Below are 27,289 nucleotides of genomic sequence, written 5' to 3' on the forward strand. Positions count from 1 at the left end.
GAGACTGAAAGAACTGGGCATGTTGAGCCTGGAGAAGAGAAGCTGGAGAGGAGACATGAGAGCACTCTTCAAATACTTAAAAGGTTGTCACACAGAGGAGGGCCAGGATCTCTTTTAGATCCTCCCAGAGTGCAGGACATGGAATAACGGGCTGAAGTTAAAGGAAGCCAGATTCCGGCTGGACATCAGGAAAAACGTCCTGATGGTTAGAGCAGTATGACAATGGAATCAGTTACCTAGGGAGGTGGTGGGCTCTCCCACACTAGAGGCCTTCAAGAGGCAGCTGGACAACCACCTGACAGGGATGCTTTAGGGTGGATTCCTGCATTGAGCAGGGGGTTGGACTCGATGGCCTTGTAGGCCCCTTCCAACTCTTGTTATTCTATGATTCTATAGATGGAAGGAGAGCTTAAGGAAGTGCTACTTGATTCAATTTTACTGAAAGTCTATAGGCAATGCATATTGGCTGGCAGGTTCAATCAATAAAAGACATTCAGCCCTGCCACCTACCTCCACTATTCCCCTGCAGAGGGCCATTAAGAAGTGGCCGATTCCCCTTCTATCGAAAGGCACAGGCTCTAGACCATAAGAAGTGTCATGCTGGATCAGACTGAGGATCCATCTACTCCAACACTCTATTCACACAGTGGACAATGAGAGGGGTAGAAATTTTAACCAAATTCCCCTTGCTGTATCAGAAAACTGTGGGCATATGTGGAAAAGCTCAGGGATGCCAGGCCTGTAATCTCCTTCGGCTCTCCACCAAAATTCTGAGGAACAGAACTGGGAAGTTCCACCTACCCTTATTTGCTTTGAAATCCCCCACAACCCTACCCATTGGCCAGATATGAAAACTGAGGCAAAGAACAATTCACCTTTATCCACCTGCTCCTCAAAACCAGATGAATGGCCAAGACTACAGCTTGATGGCATAAGAACATCAGGAGAGCATTTCTGGATCAGACCAAGGATCCATCTAATCCAGCACTCTGCTCACACAGTGGCCAACCAGCTGTCAACCAGCGGCCAACAAATCAGGACACGGTGCAATAGTACCCTCCCACCCATGTTCCCCAGCAACTGGTGTAGATGGGCATAGTGCCTCTGATACTGGAGTTAGCACATAACCATCAGGGCTAGTAGCCATTGATAGCCGTCTCCTCCAGGAATTGATCCAACCCCCTTTTAAAGCCATCCAAACTGGTGGCCATCACTAAAACTTGTGGTAGAGAATTCCATAGTTCAACTATGCGCTGTGTGAAGAAGTCCTTCCTTTTATTACTCCTGAATCTCCCCAATCAGCTTCATGGGACGACCCCATTGGGTGCTAGTATTATGGGAGAGGGAGAAAAATGTCTCCCTACCCACATTCTCTACACCATGCATAATTTTGTAGACCTCTATCAGATCTCCCGTTAGCCTCCTTTTTTCCAAGCTAAACAATCCCAGTTGATGTAACCTTCCATCCTAGGGGAGATGCTCCAGCCCCTTAATCGTTTTAGTTGCCCTTTTCTGCACTTTTACCAGCTCTATAATATCTTTTTTTGGTGTGTTGACCTTGGGTGAGGAACATTGGACTGGTGGACCATGGGCAGGCCTTCAGGCCTCTCACTCTGCACCTCCGGTCTCTCCCCTGGCTATGCCTCCTCACTGGTCCTACTTGGGTTATTCATCTCATTTACTCCATCCTGCTCTGAGCCCTGACTAAAAAGTTGATGAAGGGAATCTTGCCCAAGGAAAGCGAATGCTTGTCCCAAATTTGTGCAAATGGCTCCCCTCCACCATTGGGTAGTGAATCAAGGTTAGGGACACAACCTGAGCTCACCTTTACAAAGGCTTGTATTTGTACAGGTTCAGTTCTTGTGTCAGTATTACAGACAGGCAAAGTTAAGTGGGTGCACCTCACATGTTGCTCGCCGGACCGCCACCAGCCGCCCGACTTCGTTTGTCATGGGTTGCAAGCCGCTGGCCAGTCTGCAGGCACCTGGCAAGTGGCTGCTGCCGCCCACTCCCTAGCTGAGCCACCATTTTTTGGAAAATGGTGACTTGTTCTGTTACATAAAGGGGCTTTTTATGCAAATAGCAGTCATAGATAAACCAATTCACACAAGATACCATTTACGTCTGTAATATTTACGTTTACCGTTTGCGTAAATAGCCCCTTTACGTAAAAGAATGAACCACCATTTTCTGAAAAATGGCGGCTCAGGGAGGGAGTGGGTAGCTGCTCACCGCTCACCAGGCGGCTGGCGGCTCAGGCTTCATGCCAAACGGTGTCGGTCAGCCCATGGGGTCCATGGATTCCAGTCCAGGGGACCAAGCAGGTGAATATCCTTCAGTCTCCATCTCCTCCCCAGATACCTGCGACATCGCTAGTCAGTGTGTTTGTGTGTGCCGTCTGTAAGAGAGTCAAGTTTGCTTTGCCATGCCTTCACTTCGTTGATTCAGTTATTTAGACACCCTTGTTAACAAAGCTGATGTGATGCGGACCTATGAGGAAAAAGTTTCCCCGGACCTGGTCTAGAATGTAAACCTAGCATAGAATCATAGAATCGTAGAATAGCAGAGTTGGAAGGGGCCTACAAGGCCATCGAATCCAACCCCCTGCTCAATGCAGGAACCCACCCTAAAGCATCCCTGACAGAGGGTTGTCCAGCTGCCTCTTGAAGGCCTCTAGTGTGGGAGAGCCCACCACCTCCCTAGGTAATTGGTTCCATTGTCGTACTGCTCTAACAGTCAGCAAGCCGGCATCTCCAGGTAGGTCAGGGAAAACACGTGAGTGAAACCCTGGAGAGCTGATGTCAGTCACTGTTGACAATATTGGACAACATGGACCACTGCTGTGCTTCAGTATAAGGCAGCTTTCATCATACAAGTGACATTGGTCCCTCTAGGCCCGAGGATAGAAGGAAGGCTTTTCCTAGAGGCCCCATAAACTTTGCGAGTTCCTCTGAAGAAATATTATTATAGTAAACAGAACCATTTAAATCCTCGGATGCTTCCTTCCCCTTGCATTCTGCCTTGCCTAGTTGCCAAGATATTAAGGCACAGATTCATATTTCCCCCCGCTGCATTTCCTCTTCTGCCTGCCTGCCTGCCAAGATCTGTGTCTGCAAACAAGAGTTTCTTCCTTGTTCTAATTAGCTCTCCTGCTCCCTCAAAGGGAGCAGCACAAAACCCAAGAATTCGGGGGTGGGGAAGGGGGGAAGAGAAGGGGACATGAGAAAAGAAAGAAAGAAAGAAAGAAAGAAAGAAAGAAAGAGAGAACTGCCATGGTCCTTCCAGGCTAGGGTGACCATATGACCGGATTTGCCTGGATTTTTGATGGCAAATCCGGGAGGGGGAGGGGAAATCCGGTTTTTTTTTTTTTTAAGAGCAGCTCTAATGAGAATTAACAAAAATGCTTATAACTCCGTCATTTTTTAAGATAAAGACATGAAACTCGGCACAATGGTAGCTCTTAGGAAGGGCTTTAGTCATACCAAATTTGAAACAGATCCGTTCATCCATTGATTTTTTTAGGATTTTTTTTAAAAATTGAGGTTTTAAAATTATTATTTTTAAATCGTCATTTTTAAAGATAAAGAGATGAAACTTTGCACCATGAAAGGATTTAGGTAGAGCTTTAGCCACACCAAATTTGAAGCAGATTTGGGGCCAGTAGCAAACCCTGTTAACAACAACAGCAGCTTGCAATGAGTGAAGATACAGTCAGAAAAGATATTTGAGGGAAGGGGAGAATGTAACACACAGAGTAGAGCAAAGGCTTCAAAGTACAGCAAAACCTACAAAAGTAGGAGTGAGTGAAGTTAATTTCAGATACATTGAATCTCTCACTTGTTCTTTATTTCAGTGATTTTAACATTAAGATGTTATGTAGAACAGATTTGTCTTAAATGTGTGCTGTGAAATCAGACATGTGACCAAGGCTATGTTCGGGTGGGGACGCCCCCTTGGTGCTGACACGCCCCTTTGGGGGCCGGCCATGTTGTCCTCCTTTTTGGTTTCCAAAATATGGTCACCCTATTCTGGGCAGCACTCAAGTGCACACACATGCAACAGTATGGATAGCTGGTTGAGTGTGCAATATGCACATCTATTGGGAAGTAAATTCCATCTAGTCTAATGGGGCATCATGCCAGCCCAGGCAGGCATATAGGGTAGGCCAGCTTGGGCATGTTGACACTGACTGGCATTGGGTCTCCTGGATTTCAAGCAAGATTATTTCCTAGCTTCACTTGGAGATGCTGGGAATTGAACCCGTGACCTTCGGCACGCAAAGCAGCTGCTCTGCCACTACGGGCGGGGTGAAAATCCGCTGGGGCGTGCCAGTTCAATGGACTCCCAGGCCTCAGCCCTCTCGAGCCCCAGTGAACCAGCCCGATGGATTTTCACCCCAGGGTTCCTTAGGGGACAATGGGGCCGCTTCTCCGGTCGGTCAGAGGGAAAAATACGCAATTTCCCTAGCTTTGGGGAAATTGCACTACTCTTCCTTGCCCTGCTGATGGTCTTCCTTCCCTCCTGATTGGGGGTGTGTGTCTTAAGCCCTAGTGTGCTTTCCTGACCCCCCCCACATGCACGCATTGGGGCTGAAAGGGGAAGGGAGGGGGAGAGGCATGGGAAACCACACTTTCCCAGCCTCCGGAAAGAGCACAGGTTCCCCTGGACGTGGCTGGGGGAATCTGCACACTTTCTGGAGGCCCAGAAAATGCACTTTCCCATGCCTCTCCCTCCTCCCTTTCCCATTGGGGCAGAACGGATGTCTTAATGCTTGCGTTAAGAGTCCCTTTCTAGCACCGATGGTGCAGGAGGGAGGGAGGGAAAGTGAATGTCTGAGGCCTCCGGAAGTAGCACAATTGCCCCGGAAACGCTAGTGGCATGCCATTGGAATGACACACTTTCCAGAAGCCTCGGATGCACACAATGCTGAGTGCTCACTGGGCCGGCTCAGCTGAAATAGGACAGAGCAGGCAGAGCTCAGCAAACATGGGAGATGAGCCCCTGGGCAGCTCTTCATTCGCTATCTACCACTGAGTCACAGCCCCCTCCCTAACTATTCTACGTCTTCTCTTACAAAACACTTGCCTTTTCATAATGTGCATGTGTGAGAAATGATTTTCTTAAAAAAACAAACACTCATCTGTTTGGCTTATCCTTCTTGGCAAGACTCTCATTTTCTAAGGATGGTTTTTATGGGTCATCCAGTACAGGTCCTGTCCCTATTCAGAATACTGGTATTAATATTGAAAGCCCTAAACAGCTTGGGGCCAGGTTACCTGAATCATAGACTCAGAATAGCAGAGTTGGAAGGGGCCTACAAGGCCATCGAGTCCAACCCCCTGCTCAATGCAGGAATTCCTCAATGCAGGAATGCAGGATCACCTCCTCTGATATGTACCTGCCCAGACCCTAAGGTCATCCTCAGGGGGTCCTTCTCCATGAGCCCCTGCCAAAGAAAGTGAGGCAGGTGGCTACCAGGAGGAGGGCCTTCTCTGTTGTGGCACCCCGGCTGTAGAATGAGCTCCCTAGAGAGGTTCACCTGGCACCTCCGTTGTACTCTTTTCGGTACCAGGTGAAGACCTTTTCTATTTCCCCAGTATTTTCCCATTTGCCCATCCTAGTCTTTTAATTTTCCATTTTAAAATCCGCATTTTAAATCTCTGCATTGCTGTTTGGTTTTATTCTGGTTGCCCTTTTATACTGTGGTTTTATATTGTGGTTTAAGTTTTATACTTAAGTTGTACTTTATGGTTTTAATTTTTCTGCCTGTAGAGCTTCGGCTATTGGGCAGAACAGAATTGCAATCAATCAATAAATATTCATAAACCAGCATTTTATGACAAGCATTTGGCAACCCCTTGCACGGGTGAAAGCGGTAGCTACCATGTTACAAGCTTTCGACTTTTTCCAGATTGGAAGGAAGGAAGAGCTGACAGGGCTCCCTGTTTCTATGATCTCTTAGTTCGACGGCTTGTCGGACTCTGAAAGGAGGGCCTGAGTCCCTTAACCCAGTGGGTCGGGGATGGCGTAGCGTGGGAAAGATTTGGCTCGATCCGAGAGGACTGGCTCCGGAGAACGCGGAGGAAGATAAGCCTCCACAAGTCTTAGCTGGAACAGGCTGCCTCCTGGACTTGTCAGGGCTGCCTGATCTGCACCGCCTTTGTGTAGTGACTGTCACTTGTTGTATTGACGCTGAACTCCTGACCTTGTGTTGTCTCGGTCTGTGACCTTATGTCAAAACCACTTTGGGTAGAGTTTCATTGACCGGGTTACCTCAGGTTCCCAAAGGAGACTGATTGCTCAGCCCTGGTGAGCGACAGTCTCTCTCCTTCCTCCTCCACTTTCTCTCACAGTTTCAGGAACAACAAGGGAGGGAAAAGGGGACTGGGTTGAAGCGTTCACCTGAGGTGTCACTTCATCGACCATTTCCCCAAGCGCCGCCGCCTGTCGTGAGCCAGTGAGAGGGCCGTAGCTTCGTCAGATGGCCCCCCCGGGGGAAACGGAAGCTGGGATGCCACACACAAACATGGCACCCTTCCCTTGTTGACTGATGGATTTCATATCCTGCCTGTCCATCCCAAATTGGCACTCAAGGCTGCCAACAAGAAAATGCAGATGAAAGGGTTTTCCCCACACAAATTAAAACATGATGTAAAAATCAAAACGACAACAACAGCAAAAAAACAACAACCCCCAAACAACACCCAATTTTAAAAACAGACTTTGAAAAAATTACACCGCACCGAACCCATTAAAAACATTCGCAACAGATCAGCTTATATGCCAAAGGCCTGAACAAAAATGCCCAGGCATGTGCCTTTCTAGATGGAATTTGGAGAATTTTGATGAGCTCGACTTTGGCTGATTTGCACATCTCTAGCTGGATCAGATGAAAGGATTATCTAAACCCGCATTCTATCCTCGTAGTGAACAGCCTGATACGCCTTGGAAGCCCGCAACTGCACCCTCCCACTCATGTTCCTCACCAACTAGTATTGAGAGGCATGCCTCCTGAAAGCCATGAAGAGCCATCCTGACTAGTAGCCATTGATCACCTTATGGACCATGAATTTCCCTGTGTTGATTCTCCGTCCGTGCATGTGTGTCTGTCTGTACTTCTTTTCAAGTGGCAGTGTGCTGTTTTGGGTAACCATGATGAAGTCAAGAGGCTTCAGTTCAGTTTCCCTTGTGACTTCTATCGGTCAATCAAAGGCCCCATTGTGGCAATGCCAATTGCCCCCCTCCCTCCTGAGCCACCCACATCCCAGGAGGTCATCATTCTATTCCATGTGCGACAGCATGATCTCATCTCTGGCTGAAGAATGCCTGGCCTGCCAGCCTTACGATTATGTGGCTACGAGATCAGATGCTTTCAAGGGGCACATCGTACGACTCTGCAGCATTCTTTTCAGACAGATCCCAAATATGCTTAGGTGGACGTTGTAAGTCCACCAACGTGCTCCCTGATAGGTTAAGAATGCAGAATTGGGTTCTGCTAGATTTCAGCAGGGGGTCTGTTCTTGACAGTTGGATGCCTAGACATGCTATGGGCCAAAGAGACAAAGTTGAGGCTGAAACAAGCAGAACAGGGGTCCGAGGAGCCAGTGTCAGGGGCGTAGTCCAAATAACTCAAGCACCATCTAGTTCCGGAGGAAAGAAGGCAGTGTGAGGCACCAGGAACTACTACTGCCATTCACAGTGGCACGTTGCTCAGCCACGGTCCAGCTGTAAGCTTGGGGCATCATTCAGCTAGGTGAGTGGTGTCTAGGGTGACCATATGAAAAGGAGGACAGGGCTCCTGTATCTGTAACAGTTGTATTGAAAAAGGAATTTCAGCAGGTGTCATTTGTATATGTGGAGAACCTGGTGAAATTTCCTCTCCATCACAACAGTTAAAGCTGCAGGAGCTATACTAGAGTGACCAGATTTAAAAGAGGGCAGGGCACCTGCAGCTTTAACTGTGGTGATGAAGAGGGAATTTCACCAGGTTTTCCATATATACAAATGACACCTGTTGAAATACCTTTTTCAATACAACTGTTAAAGATGCAGGAGCCCTGTCCTCCTTTTCATATGGTCACCCTAGTGGTGTCAAATCTTTTTTGGCCTCAGGGCCGAATTCAGTGTTGGATAAGTTCTCGGTGGTGCTTTCCAGTGGTGGGTGAAGGCAAAGGCCAGTGTGGTGTAGTGGTCAAGGTGTTGGACTGGGATTTGGGAGATCTGGGTTCTACTCCCCACTTGGCCTTGGAAGCTCAATGGGTGACATTGGGCCGGTCACAACCTCTCAGCCCAACCCACCTCACAGGGTTGTTGTTGTGAAGATAGAAACAAAGAGGATCATGTATGCTGCCTTGATTTCCTTGGAGGAAAAAGGGTGGGGTATAAATGCAATCAATCAATAAATGCAATCAATCAATCAAAGGGAGGGGACCAAAGGCAAAGCAGCAGAGCCAAAACTCCAACAATACAGCATTTTTTTAAACTGCCAGTAACTAAAGTTTAGGAGAGGCATTCCAACCTTTTAGAATGTGGAAAAATGCCAGGACACCACTGAATGATTGGCAGTTGAGAGAAACAGGATGTGAACAGAGGAAGGGGCATGGCCGCCTTGGGAACCCTAGAGGCCCAGACTAGGACCCAAGGAGGCCGGGATTTGATGTTCAACACCCCTGGCCTAGATGATCTAGGATTGGCTGTTGGGGGTCAGCTGACAAAGATTGCTACCTAGATGGCATGATTACCCTAGAATGGTTAGTAAGCCCAGTTTGCAGTTCAAGCTGCAGGAGCTATACTAGATTGACCAGATTTAAAAGAGGGCAGGGCACCTGCAGCTTTAACTGTGGTGAAGAGGGATCTTCACCAGGTTCTCCTTGGATGAGCCTATGAAAAGGAGGACAGGGCTCCTGTATTTTTAACAGTTGCACAGAAAAAGGAATTTCAGCAGGTATCATTTGTATATATGGAGAACTTGGTGAAATTCCCCCTTCATCACAACAGTTAAAATGCAGGAGCTATGCTAGAGAGACCAGATTTAAAAGAGGGGCAGGACACCTCTTTCAATACAACTGTTAAAGATACAGGAGCCCGGTCCTCCTTTTCATATGGTCACCCTATGCAGTGTCAGTGGCACAAGTGATAGGATCCTGAGTCTTGAATGCCTCGGTTTGAGAACATCGTTCATGCCTTACCACAAATGTGAGCCCCAAATTACAGTCTCCACAGTTTGGGGGGGAATTGGGGAGATGTGACAGTTCGATGAATTCTCTCTACAAATGGAGTGTCTTGTGTCAATTAGAAAGTGTGGTGTGTGAGAGAGGCATTGTGTGGAACATAAAGGAAAGGAAAGGAACCTCTCGTGCATAGCACTGAGTCATTATTGACGCTTGGAGGGACGCCAGCTTTCACTGATGTTTTCTTGGCAGGCCTTATAGCGGGGTGGTTTGCCGTTGCCTTCCCCGGCCGTGGCTACCATTCCCCCAGCTAACTGGATACTCATTTTACCGACCTCGGGAGGATGGAAGGCTGAGTCAACCCGAGCCGGCTGCCTGAAGCCAGCTTCCGCTGGGATCGAACTCAGGCTGTGGGGAGTTTCAGCTGCAGAAACTGCTGCTTTACCGCCCTGCGCCACACGAGGCTCTTACGTGGAACATAACAACAAATAGGGATGCCAGTAAAATCTCATTCTGGGATGGAGTTCAATGGGTTTTCCTGGGTTCACTCCCCCCCCCCCGACTTCTTTTTCAGTTCCTACTGTGGTGCCCAACTCGATCTGTGGTTGGATCGGGCCAGGTTGTGGATTTTCTGGGATTTTTGCACATTTAATTGTGGGGGGTGGGGGGTTCTACACGTTGCACAATTTTTGAGAGATTTGCACAAATAATTGCCAAATTTGTGCAAATCCAGCCGTAATTCACGCAAATGGCTCAGAAATTTGTGCAAACTGCAGAACCCTTCCCCCCCATCCCCCCAAAATGCGCAAAAATATTCCTGGAGTTCGAGGATGAACCAGCGGCTTGCCTCATAGATGGAAAGGGAGACGTACATGCCGAGGAATTCCATCGAGCCAAAAAAGAACAGGGTTTCCCACTGGTGGACATCCGTAACAACCACCACTTGGGCCCCTCTCTTCCAGTGACCCAACATCCCTGTGAAAGGCAGCCCCCGTTCCTTCTGGCCAGAAGAGGAGGCTGGTGGCGAGAACGCCGCCTCTGCTAATGGACGTCCTGGCAAGGCTTACCGGCTGCTGAACGCTTTGCTCTTGGCAGGCTGTTACCTTGAAAAATTAGCTCTCCCAGGCTGGCCTCTTGTTGCTACAAACGAACGCTTCCCATTGATTAGCACATGGCTTGTAAGTGTCTAATTTATCAATCAGCCTGCACGGTGGGAGTGTGTGTAAACCAAGATTTCAAAAATTATGTCATCTGTCAATTGACCGGGGAATGTTAATGTTGCGTGGGCTCTGGCGCTGAGGTGCCTTGCTCGGAGAATGAATGAATTGGAGGGGGAGTTAAATTGCCTCCCTCTGTGGCCATTGGCCCAGATCTATAACTGGCCTTAAGAGCCCTGGCCTCTGGGCCTAGCAAGATGGGGTCAAGCCTGCTTGGAAGTTATCCACTGGAAGTATTAGGGGCCACAGCTAGACCTAAGGTTTATCCTGGGATCATCCAGGGTTCGCCCCTGCCTGAGCACTGGATCCCCTGTGTGTCACCTAGATGAACAGGTTTGACCCCTGGACGATCCAGGGATAGACCTTAGGTCTAGCTATGGCCAGGGTGCTGGATATGAGCAGTCTTTGCATGGGTGACTTTCCCACTGGATTGGGTCCATGGGGTTTTACTCAATGCCCAAATATCCTCCCTCTAATTCCAGGCCTGAGCCAGGCCAGGGGTCAACTCCTGATGTCGTAAGGCAATTGCTGGCACCGGGGGGGAGGCACTGTTGGGTTCACTCCCAGCCTCTCTTTTTCTTTTAATTGGCTTCCACTTCTTTATTTATTTTTAATGTCTTCGTTCTTTGAGGAGCAGTGGTGGGTGATGTGGCTGCAGCTGCTGCCATTGTAAATTTCCCCAGAATGCCTCTGGGCCCCAACTCAAAGCATTCAAGGGCATTCTGGGGTAATTAAAATGGCGGCAACAACTGCTTCTCTTTTCAGTGCTGGGTTGTCCACTACCACCCATACCTGCTGCTCAAGCTGTGCAATCCATCTTGCTGCCCCCCGGTAAATTCATTTGGGGGGGCAACCATGGCTTTCCTTGGGCCCCCTCAAGCCTGGGGCCAGCTCTGGCCTGTGCTGTTTAAGTTGGAATAAAAGGCTGTGCTTTTTGGGGTGTGTAAGTGTGAGGTATTTTTCTCACAGGAAAAGATGCTATATCAAGGGGTGCAAATTTCTAGGGCTGTGCTCCACTTCCATTCGGGTCGGAGAAGCAGAAGTAGATCGGGGTGCTTCACCTCCCCTTAAGGCGCAGGTGAAGAAAATCAGGGGAGGAGCGGAGCATTGCGGAGCGTCACAGGGCGGATCGAGATGAAGGCGGATCCTTCGCCTTGATCCAGAGCTCTGAAAAAAAGGTAAGGGGGCCTTACCTGGCGCTGCCGCCACCGTGCAGCAATGGCGGCAAAGCCAGGAAAGGGGGCAGGGGGGGTCTTACTTTGTCCGTCGCGGCCCATCGCTGGTTTCACTAGAGCCCGCAGCTCAAACCGGAACTGTAGGCCCCAGGTTGAGCCATGGGCTCTAGTGAAGCTGGCGACAGGCCGCGACAGACCAGGTAAGTTGTGTGCATGAGGTTTTTTTTACCTGGTCCTGCTGCTGCCTGGTGTTCCTGTTTGAGTCCTCGGGCTCAGTTGAAGCTGCTGCCAGACCGCGGATGGATGCAGGTAAGGGGGGAGGAGGGAGGGGGCCTCACCTGGTGCCGGCGCCGGTGCTGCAGAGGTCCGGTTCAGATCCGGAGCTCCACAGCGAAGCGAAGCGAACCACTGGCGAATCGGTGCGGAGCAGACCCGATCCGGAAGTTGCGGATCGGGATCCAAAGCAGATCGAGGGGTCCGTGCACAGCCATACAAATTTCCCCCTCACCCCAAAAGCAGTATTTCCCTTTCCCTGGTGAAATCTGAAGAGAGAAGTGATTGTGTACTCTATGCTACCTCCAGCATGAGGGGCAGCAAGGCTACATATTTCAGTTGTTGTGGAACATGGGTGAGAGAGTGCTGTCCTGGTTGTGGGTTTCCCAAGGGGAGCTATTTGGCCACTGTCTGGACAGAATGCAGGACTAGATGGACCCTGGGTCTAATCCAGCAAAACTTTTCTTATTTTCTTGTGTTGTGGATGAATTCCCTGACGGAGGAAAATGTTCTCAACTTTGTTTCCAATGTCCACAGAGGGTGAGATCCTTTGTGAAAAGAGAGCTCTATTTTGGTTCAGCCCTCCCCAAAATACTGCTGACAGAAGAGAAATGACCATTTACCTAATGGTAACTCAAAAAGTATTATATAGCTGTGAAAATAACAACAGCAACAGTTTTATGAGGGTATGTTCTGTCTTCAATGATTACAGCAGGAAAGTAGCAAGCAGAAAAGCACAATAGTGTATTAAACGAATGAACTGCAGCAGACTAAAATAATCTTCCAAGGAGGTTGACAGTTTATATCTCCCAATAAACAACTCTACTAAACTTTAAACATTACTGTGGAGTACAAATTCTGGCTGTATTGTATAAACATCCATATTTGATATTTTATTCGGTTGTTTCTTACATCTACAAGGAGCCCACAGTGCCATGGGCATAATCCTCTTCTCCCTTTTATCTTCCCAAGTACCCTGTGAGGTAGTTTAGGCTGAGAGTGAGCTTCACGGCCAAGTGGAGATTAGGAACCCAGGTCTCCCGAGCCCCAGCCCAACCATCACACCTAGGGTTGCCACACATCCCGGAAAACCGGGAATGTCACGGTTTCCAAGCATTTCCAAAACGTCCCAGCCAGTCAGTCAAGAATCCCAGATTCCTGTTCCAGCCGGCCGGAGAAATTCCAACCTCCGAAATGGTGCCTTGAGCCTGCTCAGTGGAGTGTAAGTCTCCATACTGAAGTCTCCTCTAGCTTTTGAGAACTAGTGGAGAAATGTAATTTAGTGTCATTTTTTTCTGTATGTTTGCTTAAACTAGGGTGACCATATGAAAAGGAGGACAGTGCTCCTGTACCTTTAACATTTGTATTGAAAAGGAAATTTCAGCAGTGGTCATTTGTATATCTGGAGAACCTGGTGAAATTCCCTCTTCATCACACCAGTTAAAGCTGCAGGAGCTATACCGGAGTGACCAGATTTAAAAGAGGGCAGGGCACCTGCAGCTTTAACTGTTATGATGAAGAGGAATTTTATCAGGTTCTCCATATATACAAACGACACCTGCTGAAACTCCCTTTTCTGTGCAACTGTTAAAGATACAGGAGCCCTGTCCTCCTTTTCATAGGGTCACCCTACTTAAACTGTTCTTTGCCTATTATTTATTTGCAAGGTGTTTAAGTACTTTAGGCTGCAATCCTATGCATACTTGCCTGGGAATAAGTCCTATTTAACTTAATAGGATTTGTTTCTGAGTAGACACACATAGGATTGCAGTGTTAGATAACTAAAGCTTAGATAGCTTTCTTTCTTTCCCTAGACCTTTACATATTGCTCAGTTTTTAAAAAGAAATCCTAGCCCCCCCCCACCTCAAAAAAGTCCCGGTTTTGTGGATTCAGAATATAGCAACCCTAGTCATACCCCTATACCACACTGGCTCTTGTAATGCCAACGTTACAGTACACACCAGAAAGAGTTGCAGAAGGGATCCATTCCCGTGTGTTCAAATGTTCTGACACCATTTGTACTGACGGTGTAAAAGGAGGCAAAAGCGAGGCACACCCTGGGCCCTATCCTGCTGCACCTCTGGTGATGAGGGGAACAGGGAGGAGGGCCTCAGTGCCTGGAAATAATAATTGTATTATTAATAGCTTCTTACATCACTTCAGTGTGCTTCAGTCGGAGGCTGTGGACGTGTTTGGCAGAGAGTTATAACTTACTGAGAAGCGAAATAGCGAGTGATGGACCCGCATGCACGAACATGTGTTTTTCAGATGGTACAGATTAGGAGGGGGGGGCAGGAAAATGACAGAGCGGGGTACTTAACAACGCTAAGTTTGTTTTTTAACAGATCCCAGAACTGTTGTTTTTAAATGGATGCTATTGTTTTTATACTGTTGTTTTGATGGTTTTGATGGTTTTAAATTTTGTATACTTTTTTAATGCTCACTGTTTTTAACTTCTATAAATGGCCCAGAGAGCTTCGGCTACAGGGCGGTATATAAATGTAATAAATAAATAAATAAATAAATAAATATTGGGGCTACCTTATATGTTTAAAGAAAAGATCAGGGGTCTGGAAACAAAGCCCTATGAAGAGAGACTGAAAGAACTGGGCATGTTTAGCCTGGAAAAGAGAAGATGGAGGGGAGACATGATAGCACTCTTCAAATCCTTAAAAGGTTGTCACACAGAGGAGGGCCAGGATCTCTTCTCGATCCTCCCAGAGTGCAGGACATGGACTTATGGGCTCAAGTTAAAGGAAGCCAGATTCCAGCTGGACATCAGGAAAAACTTCCTGACTGTTAGAGCAGTACGACAATGGAATCAGTTGCCTGGTGAGGTTGTGGGCTCTCCCACACTAGAGGCCTTCAAGAGGCAGCTGGACAACCATCTGTCAGGGATGCTTTGGGGTGGATTCCTGCATTGAGCAGGGGGTTGGACTCGATGGCCTTGTAGGCCCCTTCCAACTCTGCTATTCTATGATTCTATGATAAGTGACCTGTTCAAACTTGCTCTCTGTGTGAGCCCGCATGTGTGTGTGTGTGTGTGTGTGTGTGTGTGTGTGTGTGTGTAATCTATATGCTGTACCAGGAAGAATCAGAGCTGCAGCCCTTTGATTTATAAGGAGGCCTTGGTTTGACCTAATTTTGCATCCCACTTGGGTGTCTGGCTTAACAAAGGGGTCAGTGGGCGATGCTTTCCTCGGATTATGACCCACGGCTTTGCCAAGGGCAGAGTCACCCGGGCGCGCTGCTGGTCTCCCGTCCAGCTGCTTGTACACGCTGAGATTACAAATGCAACGTGTGCTGCTGATATACAGACCAGGTTGTGCGAGGTTTTGTGCTTAAGGGAACAGTTTTCTTCTCCTCTTCAGCTGCCAGTAGAGGGGGGGAGCCGAAGGCATCACACTTTCCCTCCTCGAGCAGAAGCGCCATCGATTCTGCTTTTAGCACGGTGTTTTGCATGAATTATCAGTTCATCAGGACGGCTTTCCACTTTTAGCGTGTTTTGTTGTGTTTCGGGAGTCAAGTTATGATCGAAGAAAACAGAAAACTCAGATAACTAATTTGGAAACGCTGACAATTTTAAACATGGGTTGAAATTAGGGATGGGCGAATGAGCAATCCTCACATTCTCTAGGTTTCTCTGGGCAGCAGTTTGCTGCTCGTGTCTCCTTGATTTGCACTCATGGTTGTGATCGCTGTTTGTTTTGCACGAAAGTTGCACAACACAAGCAGCTAACAAACGTAAAAGTGGCGCAAGACACAAATTTGCACAAATTTCTGACTTTTCATAAATCTCCACAAAAGCGGGGGTGATTTAAGCGTGTTGCAAAAGCAGGGGTGATTTAAAATGTGCAGTTTGAGAATTCTGCATATTTGGGGGCAGTTGTGCATTTTAAGAAAGTGGTGCATTTTCAGAAATCTGTGCATTTTAGATTTATTTTTATTTTTAGATTAAGTACACAGTTTGCAAACTTGAAGGCAAGTTCAGGAATTTGCAAACATTTTCAAGTCCTTTTCACTTTTGGGATTGCAAAGAGAGCACTTTCGAATGATGTGCGGATGGAATTGAAATTCTCATACATCCCTACTTCAAATACCCAGAGAAGTATGTGAGTTGCAGTTATGGCCATCTCATTTTATCTGATTTTTGAGGGGCAGGTGGATAAACGTGAACTGTTCCTTGCCTCAGTTTTCATATCTGGTCAACGGGCAGGGTTGTGGGGGATTTCAAAGCAAATAAGGGTAGGTGGAACTGCTCAGGTCTGTTCCTCAGAATTTTGGTGGAGAGCCAAAAGAGATTACAAGCCTAGCATCACTGAGGTTTTCTATATATACCCACAGCTTTCTGATACAGCAAGGGGAATTCAGTTAAAATTGCTGCCCCTCCCTGACCACTGTGTGAACAGAATGCTGGACTAGATGGACCTTTGGTCTGATCCAGCAGGGCTCTTCTTATGTTCTTATGGTCTAGAGCCTGACAGGGCATTTGTTCCTTTCACTAGAAGGGGAATCAGTCACTGCTTAATGGTGCTGTGCAGGGGATAGAGCATAGACCTTGGTTTGGGTTCAAAGCGCAGGCCTGGAGGCTTCCTTTTCTTCCTAGAGCAAACCTAGACCATGCAAGGAAGCAGCAGGTTCAAGAGTTACTCTATGAATGCTTCCCCCCCCACCCATGGAACCCGGCTGTGGAATGAGCTCCCTAAGGAGGTTCGCTTGGCACCTACATTATATGCTTTTAGACGCCAGGTGAAGACCTTTTTATTCTCCCAACATTTTAACAATCTATAAATTTTAAATAACATGGTTTTAAATTTGTAATTTTGCATTGCTGCTGTTTTTATCTGGTTGAGCTTTTATATTGTATTTTATATTATGGTTTTATACTGTTGTTTTATACTTTGAATGGTTTTAATTTTTGTGAAGCGCCCAGAGAGCTCCGGCTATTGGGTGGTACAGAAATGTAATAAATAAATAAATAAATAAATAAATAAATAAACCCCAGGTTCTAGTGTGGGGAGGGCAGTTCTACCCATGCATTAGTAACGTCATTCATTTCCTGGGGTTTCCAAAGCGCTCTTTCAACCCCCTCCCGCAATATAATACGCCGCAGAACTTTTATTAACAATTGATTGGCTGTTAGCAGACATTAGACAAATTAGAACGGGCCATTAAGCCTGGACAGAGGAGGGGGAAATGGGGAAAAGATGTTGTGTCACTGGCAACAATGCGGCCCCACCCCCGGCCGGCAGCTTGCCGTCCCTGATATCCAGGATCGATATAGTGACATCTTGTAGCCCAAATCAATGGGACAGCTGGAATACATCATACATACCAGCCCCTTGGTGTTAGATCATCTGCTTTAGACCCGGCTGTCTTTCCCCCACCTTGGGAATGTCAGCCAGAAAGAGTTACTTGCCTTCCTTTGGGGGCCATTAGATTCATGAACTAGGGAGAAGAACTGCTATTGGAAAAGCAATAAGGCGTAAGGGAGGTCTCTGGCTAGTCGTAATGCTGTGGCCGGCTTGCACTTTAGGGCAATGTGGATTGATGTGCCCGGCGCCAGGCCTAGTTGCACCTTGTGGAAATGAAGCTTTCAGCATGTTAAGCTGATTGTCTCTAATGAGGTTAATGTAGAAGGCCGGTAGGAAGGAAATGAGGCCCCACGGTTAGAGCAGGGATGGTCCGTCCCGCCTGGCAAGTAGCATTGCCAGTGGAAGCCAGTGGCTCCCATGTCAGTGGGGTGGTGAATCCTCCCTGCCCCAGTCAGATCTCTAAAGGAGCTCTCCAAGGGGATTCACCACCCCACGAATATCGGAGCCAACAGCCTCCCCTGAGCATTGCCCAGGGCTCCTGAGACTGAACATGTGAGATTGACTTTGATGGAGTCAAACGGCTAGATCATCCATTTCTGGATCATGTCCTGTGACTGGCAGCAGTGTTCCAAGGTCTTGGGCAAAGGAGGGTCTTTCCCCAACCTTTGCTACCCAAGAGGCTTTTAACTGGAGGGTATTGGAATACCGTAGCAAAACGGATTCCTTCAGGTGATGTGGGGTAGCGGAGGGCAAACTCGGGGAGCTGTCGGATGGCCACCCTCATGAGATGGGCCGTGCAAGACCGTGCTGAAGCACCTGTCTTGGCTTCCAGCCCTTTCCTCCACTGTGTTAATGGTGGACGCCATTAATGCAGCAGGAGAAATGTGCAGTTTTTGGAGTTTCCAGTAATTGTGCGCCTCTGGGGTCCTTAAAGGCCCTCATCAGCATATGTGTGTGAAACACGTGCCTCCGGAAATTGTACATTTCCCCCTGCTGCATTAATGGTGGATGCTGAAAGCCAGAAGCCAGGGGGACCTGTGTCAGTGCACCCGTAGGGGGCTTGCAAGTGCTCAGGCGTGGGTCGGGATTATGGACGCTCTAGAGCAGGGATGGGTCAGGGGACACATTGTCCTGCTGACCCCAATGTGGGGCTGCACCCCAACCCTGTCACCACCAAATTTGCCAATGGTGTCAGTACAAAGGACAGCAATTTTCCAAGGAAAGAAGGTGTCTAGGGAGTGCATGCCTTGATTCCAAGCAGATTGCGCATCTGGGCTTGTGATTCTGTTTGCAGACAAGGGGCACGCTCCCCCTGCTCCTGGTTTCCCTGCAAACATCACTGTGTTGTTCACCACCGCTGCTGCCAAACGTTCACTAGCAGCAGGGAAACACAGCAGGGCCCCCAAAACGACCATGGGAGTCCACATGTGGCCCTCAAACAAAGGCCGTTTCTACACCAGCCTGAAAATCTGGGCTGGTCATGGCCAAGTCCTTGTGCATCCAAATGACGCTCAGGGACTTCCAGGAGCAGGGGTGGGGGTGATCATGGGTTTCCCCAGGGATAAATAATCCCTGGGAAAACCCGATTCTTCCCACGGTCTCGGGATCGTCCCAAGACGACCGTCCCGGTTTTGTCCTGCCCCCTCTCGAGTAAACGCGAGGAGGCAGGAAACAGGCATGGGGCACGGAGGTCTTTGGGAGCTCCATGCCCATCAGAGGTGGGGCAGAGCAGTGTTTTATTTTATTTTTACCAAAAATCCCTTACATTTTGTTGGAGCGCAAGTGCGCTCAACTCCATTTAAAACAAAAATGGCAGGCGCAACATCCCCCCTTTCTCTCGGGATGCTGCACGCGCGTGTGGACCCTGGGGGAGGATCTTACGATCAGAATATCGTGAGATCCTCCCCCTCCCTCCCGGAAAGCCGGGAAGCGTAGAAAGAGCCAAAGTGCTGTCCCCTCCCGCCCTAGAGGATTTCCCCTATTAACCTGGAGGCGTGCGGCATTTGCTGCTCAGAGCAGCAAACATAGAATCATAGAATCATAGAATAGCAGAGTTGGAAGGGGCCTATAAGGCCATCGAGTCCAACCCCCTGCTCAATGCAGGAATCCACCTTAAAGCATCCCTGACAGATGGTTGTCCAGCTGCCTCTTGAAGGCCTCTAGGGTGGGAGAGCCCACCACCTCCCTAGGGAACGGATTCCATTGTCGTACTGCTCTAACAGTCAGGAAGTTTTTCCTGATGTCCAGCTGGAATCTGGCTTCCTTTAACTTGAGCCCATTATTCCGTGTCCTGCACTCTGGGAGGATCGAGAAGAGATCCTGGCCCTCCTCTGTGTGACAACCTTTTAAGTCTTTGAAGAGTGCTATCCTGTCTCCCCTCCATCTTTTCTTCTCCAGGCTAAACATGCCCAGTTCTTTCAGTCTCTTTCAGTCATCTTTTGACCAGGCGTGTATGTGGACTGAGAGAGGAAGGTGCCTGCATCTTTAAAGATTAATCGTAGGGTGCTCATTAAGGGGATCATTCCAAGCCTGGCTGAGGCTAGAAACACTTGAACGCAAGCATCTGTTTGCTACTGGGAGTGGATATTAATTGTCTTGATACTTCAGTGGATATAAATACAACCGCCAGCCCCAGATAATGTTCGAACAAACAAACAAACAGCTGCCAGGGGGCTCCCTCTGACGGCTGACCTTTGCCGAATGCCGGGCGGCTGTTTTTTTACAGCAACCTGCCTGGCAGAATAAAAATGAATGGCGGAAAGCTCCAGGGATGTGGAATTAATGTCGTTATGTCAGGATCTGGGTTGGCTTAGGGTAGGGAGGTTGAACGTGCCCGTCGGTTGGCTCTGTGTATGCGTTGGCGTGTTCTCGCTAAGGCTGAAGACAGACAAGGGTGGGTGGGTGGGTGGGTGTTGGGGGTGTTAATTGATTTTATTTTACAGCACAAATCCAGCTCTTTTCATCACAGTTATAGGTTAGTTCTGGGATGAGACCCACAGCCTATCTAGTCCAGTATTCTGTCCACACCAGGGCCAACGAGACGCCCATGGGAAGACCACGAGCAGGACATGAGTGGTCAAGGGCACTCTCCCTTGTGTGCTTCAGAAGCTCCTTTTTGGAGGCATACAACCTGATACTGGAGGATATATATATATATATATATATATATATATATATATATATATATATCCAGAACGGGAGCAAAGTGTGTCAGCAGCCTGAAGCTGCAGATGTTGGGTGGTGGGGAGTCAGGGCCGGTGCTACCATAGAGGCCGCACAGGCGGCTGCCTAGAGCGCCAAGCTAAGAGGGGCGCCGGGCGCAGTGCAGCACTCACACGCGTTAGCTGTGAGCCGGCCCGGCCTGAAGATTCAGCTGGGCCTGGGCAGGCGAGATGGCGTCCCGCGCCCGCCCAGCCGAAGCGAAGCCAGGGACGCTGGGGTGGGGGCAGGGTGGCTCCACGTTCGGACTTCTGGAACGTGCCTGGAAAAGAGAGAGAGAGAGAGAGGGAGAATTTATGGGTGAATGGGGTGCATGGGGTCTTTGAGTGAATGCATGTGTTCATGCGTGTGTTTGTTTGGAGTGAGTGATGCTGAGTGTGTGTGTGTGCGTGCGCGCATGTGAGTTGGGGGGGATGATTTGGAGGTGATGTTCCTATTAAATAATGCATTTTAGACCCATAGACATCCCTTTCCAATTTGTTTGCTATAATTGGCACGACGTATTTCTTGCAGTTTAAAATAAATTTAGCAGTTTCAAGTTTTGTACTTCTTATTTTTTTCCAGGAAACATCTGTTCTTAAAAATCAAAGTTGGCATTTTTGGGGGGTTGTGTGTGTGAAAGTAGCTCACCTTGCCTAGGGCGCAAAATAGTCTGGCACCGGCCCTGTGGGGAGTGGTGATGAGGTGTTTGAGTATAGAACTGTGAGTCGTGCGGCCTGTACTGCATAAGCTAACCTGCTGGCTGAGGATGATGGGAGCTGTAGTCCAAGACATCTGGAGGAGATCAGGTTGAGGAGGCCAGGCTAGTTAAAATTCCAGGATCATGTAGTGTAGCAAACCCCTCCCGACAGGATTCTAGTGGGAGTCAAGGATCAAGAAAAGGCAAGAGGGTTGTGGTTCATGGTTGAGGTGGGATAGCTTAGATTCCTGGCTATTGGCCAAAGTGTCTGGGACTGATGGGGGTTAAAGACCAAAACATCTGGAGGGCACTATGGTGGGTAAGGCTGGCTTACTTGGAGTAGGACTGGGGCAGCCCAGGTTCAAACCTTTAGTCAGCCATGAAACTCGCTGATCACTCTTTCTCTTAGGGATGGACCAATCAGCCGTACTCAAGTTCATTGAACTTCTCGAAAATCCATCTCAAAACTCATTCTGACTTGTTTCTGTATTGGATTGTGGTTGTTTTTCCCCCCTCTCCCACAAAAACCCACGCATATTTTTGATGGGTGTTTTTCCAAATGCAGTCGTCAGTTGTGATCCTCTTTGAAATGTTTGCGTTCTTCTCCCATTATTAAAATTATGCATGCTGTCAAACACATGTTTTGGGGGTCCGCGAATGACATAGCAAGCATGGAAAAGTATGGATTGCGTGAACTGGGTAAATGCGGATCAAAAATGAACTGGAACTCTTAATCGGCCTCACAGAGTTGCTGTGAAGATAACATTGGGTGGGAAGGACATCTACGCATGTCACCCTGAGCTTTTAGAAAGAAGTACAGATGGGATAAAATATAATGAATGGATTTTTTAAATTATTCTTTTTAACAATGAATATATGAGTGTAACGTTTGGTCTAATGTTGACCATCACCTGTTTCCTTTGACTGATTCCTTCTCTTCTGTTTTTTTCAGATCCGTGTAGATGGCCCAATCAAAGGCGCCCTTGAATATGAGGTTGTTCAAGTGGTGGATACCGGGCCGATACTACGGGATATGGCCTTCTCAGTAGATCACAAGCATCTGTACATCATGTCTGAGAAACAGGTGAGCTGCCCGGCTTTTGATGCTAGTGTTTAATTCAGGGAATGAATTACGTCGGTGTCCATTTCTCTTAAATGGGAAAGCTTTGAAATTGGCAGAGAGCACATTGGCGGCGCAGTTGTTTTAGTTGAGCAGAGTCTGGACTGGGTTTTGAATTGCAACTTCGGCTTCATCGGCTTCAGTCTGACAATGAAGAGGGTGCTTCTACATCGGGGTGGGCAACTTGTGGCTCTCCAAATGTTTTGGGGGATGTCAGAGGAATCTATTCATGGGCATAGAGCTGGATGAGCTTTCATCAGCTTGGCACCCTGGACTTCATTCCGTTTTCTGCTAACTGGTCTGAGGCCGTTGCTAGGCGAGGAGTTAGCCCGGTGTGAGGCCTGGGCTCCCTGGTGTGCATCCAGATGACGCACAGGGGATCCCAGGGTCAGGCCGGGCGAAGTCCTCCCTTGACCCAGGATAACTGGATCCACTTGTGGCCCGGCTTTTCCGCAGCCCCAGGCTGAGGCCAGGGCTGCGGAAAGTCTAGTTACTTCTGTGGCTTTTCCCGGCTGCTCGCTTACTGCGAGTAGCCGGGAGAAGCCACGCACTGTGCACAGCACTCCATAGGAGCGCTGTGCCCATTGGGCCGGGGCGGGGGGTGAATCTCGGGGAGGGGAGATGGGGGCCAGGGGAAAGAGCGGACGCAGCAGGAGAGATGGGGGGAAGAGCAGAGCCGGGGGGGGGAGATCACGGACGGGGGGGGCACGGAGGGGGCATTGGACATGGCAGGCGGGTGATGGGGTGGGCATGGCGAGCGGGGATGGGCGAGCAAGCGGGGGGCGGACATGGCGAGCAGGGGGAGGACAGGTGAGCGACCGGGCAGGGGGACATCAGACATTGTGTGTGTGTGGGAAACCAGGGGCAGGGGGAGCTGGGAACCCTTTATTTTTAAAAAAACAGACTTACTTTTCCGTAGGTGCGCTCCTGCGCACATGGCCCTTTAAGTCCAAAAAAAATAAAAATGGAGGACGCGACGGGGCTTTCCCTTACCCCATCCTGTGTTACGTGTAGAAAAGGGCGACGGACCATGCTAGCTGTAGCGCAGCGTCACCCCTACACCCCACCGGATTATCAGGTAGGTCTAGCAAGGCCCTGACTTGCATTGCAGTGAATCAGACCAGTTAGTAGATTCTCACTATTTTTCAACTTGCTCAAATTACAGCGGCAATTGCCACAATTTGCACACGTTTCAGCTGCAATTTGTGCAAATCTCTATTTGCGCCAACTGCAACCCTGACCGTCTCCTTCCCTAAAAGCCACAAAAAAGTCTGCAGAGTTCGGGGGAAACCCGTGGCTCAGCTTGCCAATGCAAGCCACGTTGGCCAGGCAACAGAAATCTGTCAAGTCCAAAACAGGCTGGATTTCCAAAGGCATCCCTAGTTTTGGGTTGCTATTCTCATTAGGTCAATGGTGAAGGACGATGGGGGTTGTAGGCCAAAGCGTGGAGAGGGCCACAAGTAAGTATTTCCACCCCTGCTACTCGATATTGGCAGTGTCCAGCCAGGTGACTCAATGCAATGATGTTATCCCCTCCTGGCTCACCCTGAAAATCACTTGGGCTTCCTGGGCTCTCGGGTGTTTGACAGGAAAGCTTGGGTGAGGCACCTCCAACTCTCCCAAAGGGAAAAAAGAAGACTTAAGCCGTTTCTACACCTGCCTTTCCCCCCGGGATCATCCCAGGACCATCCCTGTGCATCCAAATGACACACAGGGGATCCGAGAAGGCAGGGACGACCCCTCCAGTTTCCTGGGATAATCCTTAGGTGTAGAAAGGGCTTTAGTTTGGGTTAGGAGATTACCGAGTGCTCCCTACCATTCAGGAGAGACCCCACGAACTGCCTCCTTATCTGGAAATGACATGAGAACTCATTTCTTGTCCGTTATTCTTATTGGGGATCATGGGTCCTGCAGTTTTCTTCTGTGCCACACTGTGTTCAGCAGGGTTTACTCCGGGGTAGGGTGCGCAGGCTTACATCATCCATTCTCTTCTGCCTGAGTTTATCTTGCCCTCACGGACATTTTCTCTGTCCCTTTCTTTCTCCTCCATTTCCCTTCTCTCTTGGTCTCTCATTTTTTTGCAAAAGAAGCAAAAGAACCTGTGGGCCACATTTGGGGGTCCCAAATTTGGGGGTCCCAGCCCTCCCGTCGAAGGCCAATGTGCTGGAATATTTGCAAGTCAGTAGTCCCTTGCCCTTCTCCGCAGCCGTGAATATTCATACATCAAATATGAGATATAGAAGAAAGAGGGATGTCGTTTTATCCATTCATCTTCATTACCCCCGTAGCTATAAGTTATCACTCGCTGGTTGGGAACAGCCCTGACATAGGACAGATTGCTTTGCATTTGGGGCCTACATTTTGCATAAATGTAGATCCTATCGCTGCTACCTTCTGCTGCCTCTGCCACCTGTTATCAATCCTCCTTCTGTTACCTAAGCTTTAGATCACGGATTTCGGCCCAACAACCAAATTCAATTTTGGAAAAGCTCTCGGGAGTCCCTTCTGTTGGGGGGGATGGGGGGAATAGGGGAGGGGGTAAAATACCATCAATACCCCCACACACAAACCAGCATATTTTAGCTTAAATCTTTACTGGCAGTAACTTAGTATTACGGGAGGGATTTTTATATTTTAGAATGGGAAGAAAAACTATGCAGAAGTCAGGTTGGCAGGGGAAAGAAGGATCTGCCATCTGGGGAACCCCAGAGAGGAGTATTGGGACTTCAGGTGGGCTAGATATCATAGAATCATAGAATAGTAGAATTGGAAGGGGCCTCAAAGCCCACCGAGTCCAACCCCCTGCTCAATGCAGGAATCCACCTTAAAGCATCCCTGACAGATGGCTGTCCAACTGCCTCTTGAAGGCCTCTATTGTGGGAGAGCCCACCACCTCCCTAGGTAACTGATTCCATTGTTGTACTGCTCTAACAGTCAGGAAGTTTTTCCTGATGTCCAGCCGGAATCTGGCTTCCTATAACTTGAGCCCTGAGATTCAGATGATGCTCCTGGAGGCCAATTAGATGGGCTGTCCATGGAGCTGTTTGTTTCAGCCAGTTTTGCCCTTGATCATGGGTAAAATAGGAGCTGGGTTTTTAGAGCAAAACGGAAGCATACCTTGGGGAAACTGAACCTCTCCGCACTACATAGCACTCCCGCCCCCAGTGTTCTTCTCCAAATCAAGCTCACTTTTGATATTGGAGCTTAATTGAGGAGACAATAGCCTGGTGTGTGTGTGGGGGGGGGAGGAGAGTGCAGGGAGGGCAGCTGTGTGGAGGCGTGGAATTTATTACCCCCTTTCTGTGCTGGGAGGGTCCTTTTTGGGCTCACCAGAGTTCCACGTGCCCCCGCCCCCGCTTTCATTTGCAAGTCAAACCAGGGATTTCTTCCTGAAATCCAGAAACTTTTTCAGTTTTGTTTGTTTTTAATGTGTGTAAACAGTAGTTTTTGTAACTTTTGTAAACCGCCCAGAGAGCTTTGGCTATGGGTCTGTATATAAATGTAATAATAATAATAATAATAATAATAATAATAATAATAATAATAATAATTTGCGACAATTGCAGCTGAAATTTGCACAAATGCTTTTTATGCAGATTTTTATAAATGGAAACCCATGAAAAGGCCTGACTTGATGCAGATCAAGTCGGGTCAACTTCTGGGAAAGTGCGGTGAAGTCCAGGAACCCAGCTGATTAAAGCTTCCCCACCCCCCAGACATCTTCCTCTTCTGCCCACTCATTTTGCTCTTGTCCATTAGACACCCCGTTGCCTCAGACGCAATTGAAGCACGTCCAGGTTGGAACGGATGAGCCGGCCACCATCATGTGTAGTTCGGACTTCAGATCTCACCCTCCCTCCCCTCCCAGTTTTATCTCACACACAATTTCCACTAGTCCATGAAGCCTGTAGCTTGCCACGGTGCTCTTCTGGGCTGTGCAGGGTCTCGATTGGCAACATGGCATGCTCTCCAGGCACCTGTGGGAAACATGGATTATGGATCTCAGAAGGGACACAGGCAGTGCTCTTGCAAGGGGAGCAACCCATGACCTGGATGCAATTCTCAGTGGGAACCGGACTGGACAGCAGCCCACTCCCTCGGCGAGAGGGACATCGCTCATGCCACTTGTACTCAAGTACACTCCTTCACCCAGCCTCCTCCCGATTTCTCTCCCTGCGCTTGGGAGGCCAGTGAAGAGAATGGCTTCAAATCGTGCAAGCGGCAAACGTCTTTGAGGGGGGGGGGGAGGCAGCTTGGCTGCCATCCCAGAAACCCGCAGAACCCTGAAATGGATCCTGATGGTGCTGGAGAGACGTGGTGCAGTATTTGGGATGCTGTCTCAGAAACAGATGAAGATTTGCAGATGTAGATCTTAGATTTGTGGTTGTCTTGCTCTTGCCCCATGGAGGAGAGTGTTTGTTTTCCGCTCACCCACATATGCTTGGGCAGATGGAGCCTTCCTGTCTATTCTTGTCCAAGTAGAAAAGGGCATTCAAATTCCCAGGCACGCAACTGTAGAGTACCGAGCCACTGAGTCTCTGGGGATATTCTTGACCAGGACAAAGCGTATGACGCCGCTAGCCACTGGTCACTTAGCCTGATTGTATCCCGTTTCTGGCTGGCACTTTCCCCAAAACCAATGTGGTATAGATTGGATGTGTGTTGAACTCCCCTCCCCCTCTTCTCTTCTCTTCTCTTCCCTTCACCTCCCCTCCCCTCTCTTCCCTTCCCTTCCCCTCTCTTATCTTCCCTTCCCCTCTCCTCTCTTCCCTTCTCCCCTCCCTTCTCTTCCCTTCCCGTCCTCTCCCCTAAATCCCCTCCCTTCTGCTTCCCGCCCCTCCCTTCTCTTCCCTTCCTTTCCCCTCCCCTCCCCTCCCCTCCCCTCCCTTCCCTTCCCTTCCCTTCCCTTCCCTTCCCTCCCCTTCCCTCCCCTCCCTCCCCTCCCCTCCCTTCCCTTCCTTTCCCTTCCCTTCTCTTCTCCCTCTCCTCCTCCCCCTCTCTCCCTCATTCCCTCTCCCCTCTTCTCTGTCCTCTCCTGTCCTCTCCTCTCCTCTTCCTATTAACCAAAAATAGCTGCACTAGCACTATGGGATGCTAAATAGCCCAAATGTAGCTTGTTC

At 48.8% G+C, this 27,289-nt stretch overlaps 1 protein-coding gene across 4 annotated transcripts in view; it reads left to right on the forward strand.

Annotated features, from left to right (window-relative positions):
• The window catches only part of PLXNA4 (plexin A4), a 695,664-nt gene that overhangs the window by 319,701 nt on the left and 348,674 nt on the right, over positions 1–27,289 (forward strand). For 2 of the 4 annotated variants that reach the window (XM_063134640.1, XM_063134641.1), the window contains exon 3: positions 22,002–22,133. In XM_063134640.1, the coding sequence (XP_062990710.1) occupies positions 22,002–22,133 (132 nt within the window). The remainder of the gene's footprint in view (positions 1–22,001; positions 22,134–27,289) is intronic. The other 2 variants (XM_063134643.1, XM_063134642.1) reach the window with 2 other exon arrangements.

The sequence above is a fragment of the Elgaria multicarinata genome, chromosome 9, assembly GCF_023053635.1.
Source record: "Elgaria multicarinata webbii isolate HBS135686 ecotype San Diego chromosome 9, rElgMul1.1.pri, whole genome shotgun sequence".
In the NCBI taxonomy this organism is placed as follows: domain Eukaryota; kingdom Metazoa; phylum Chordata; class Lepidosauria; order Squamata; family Anguidae; genus Elgaria; species Elgaria multicarinata.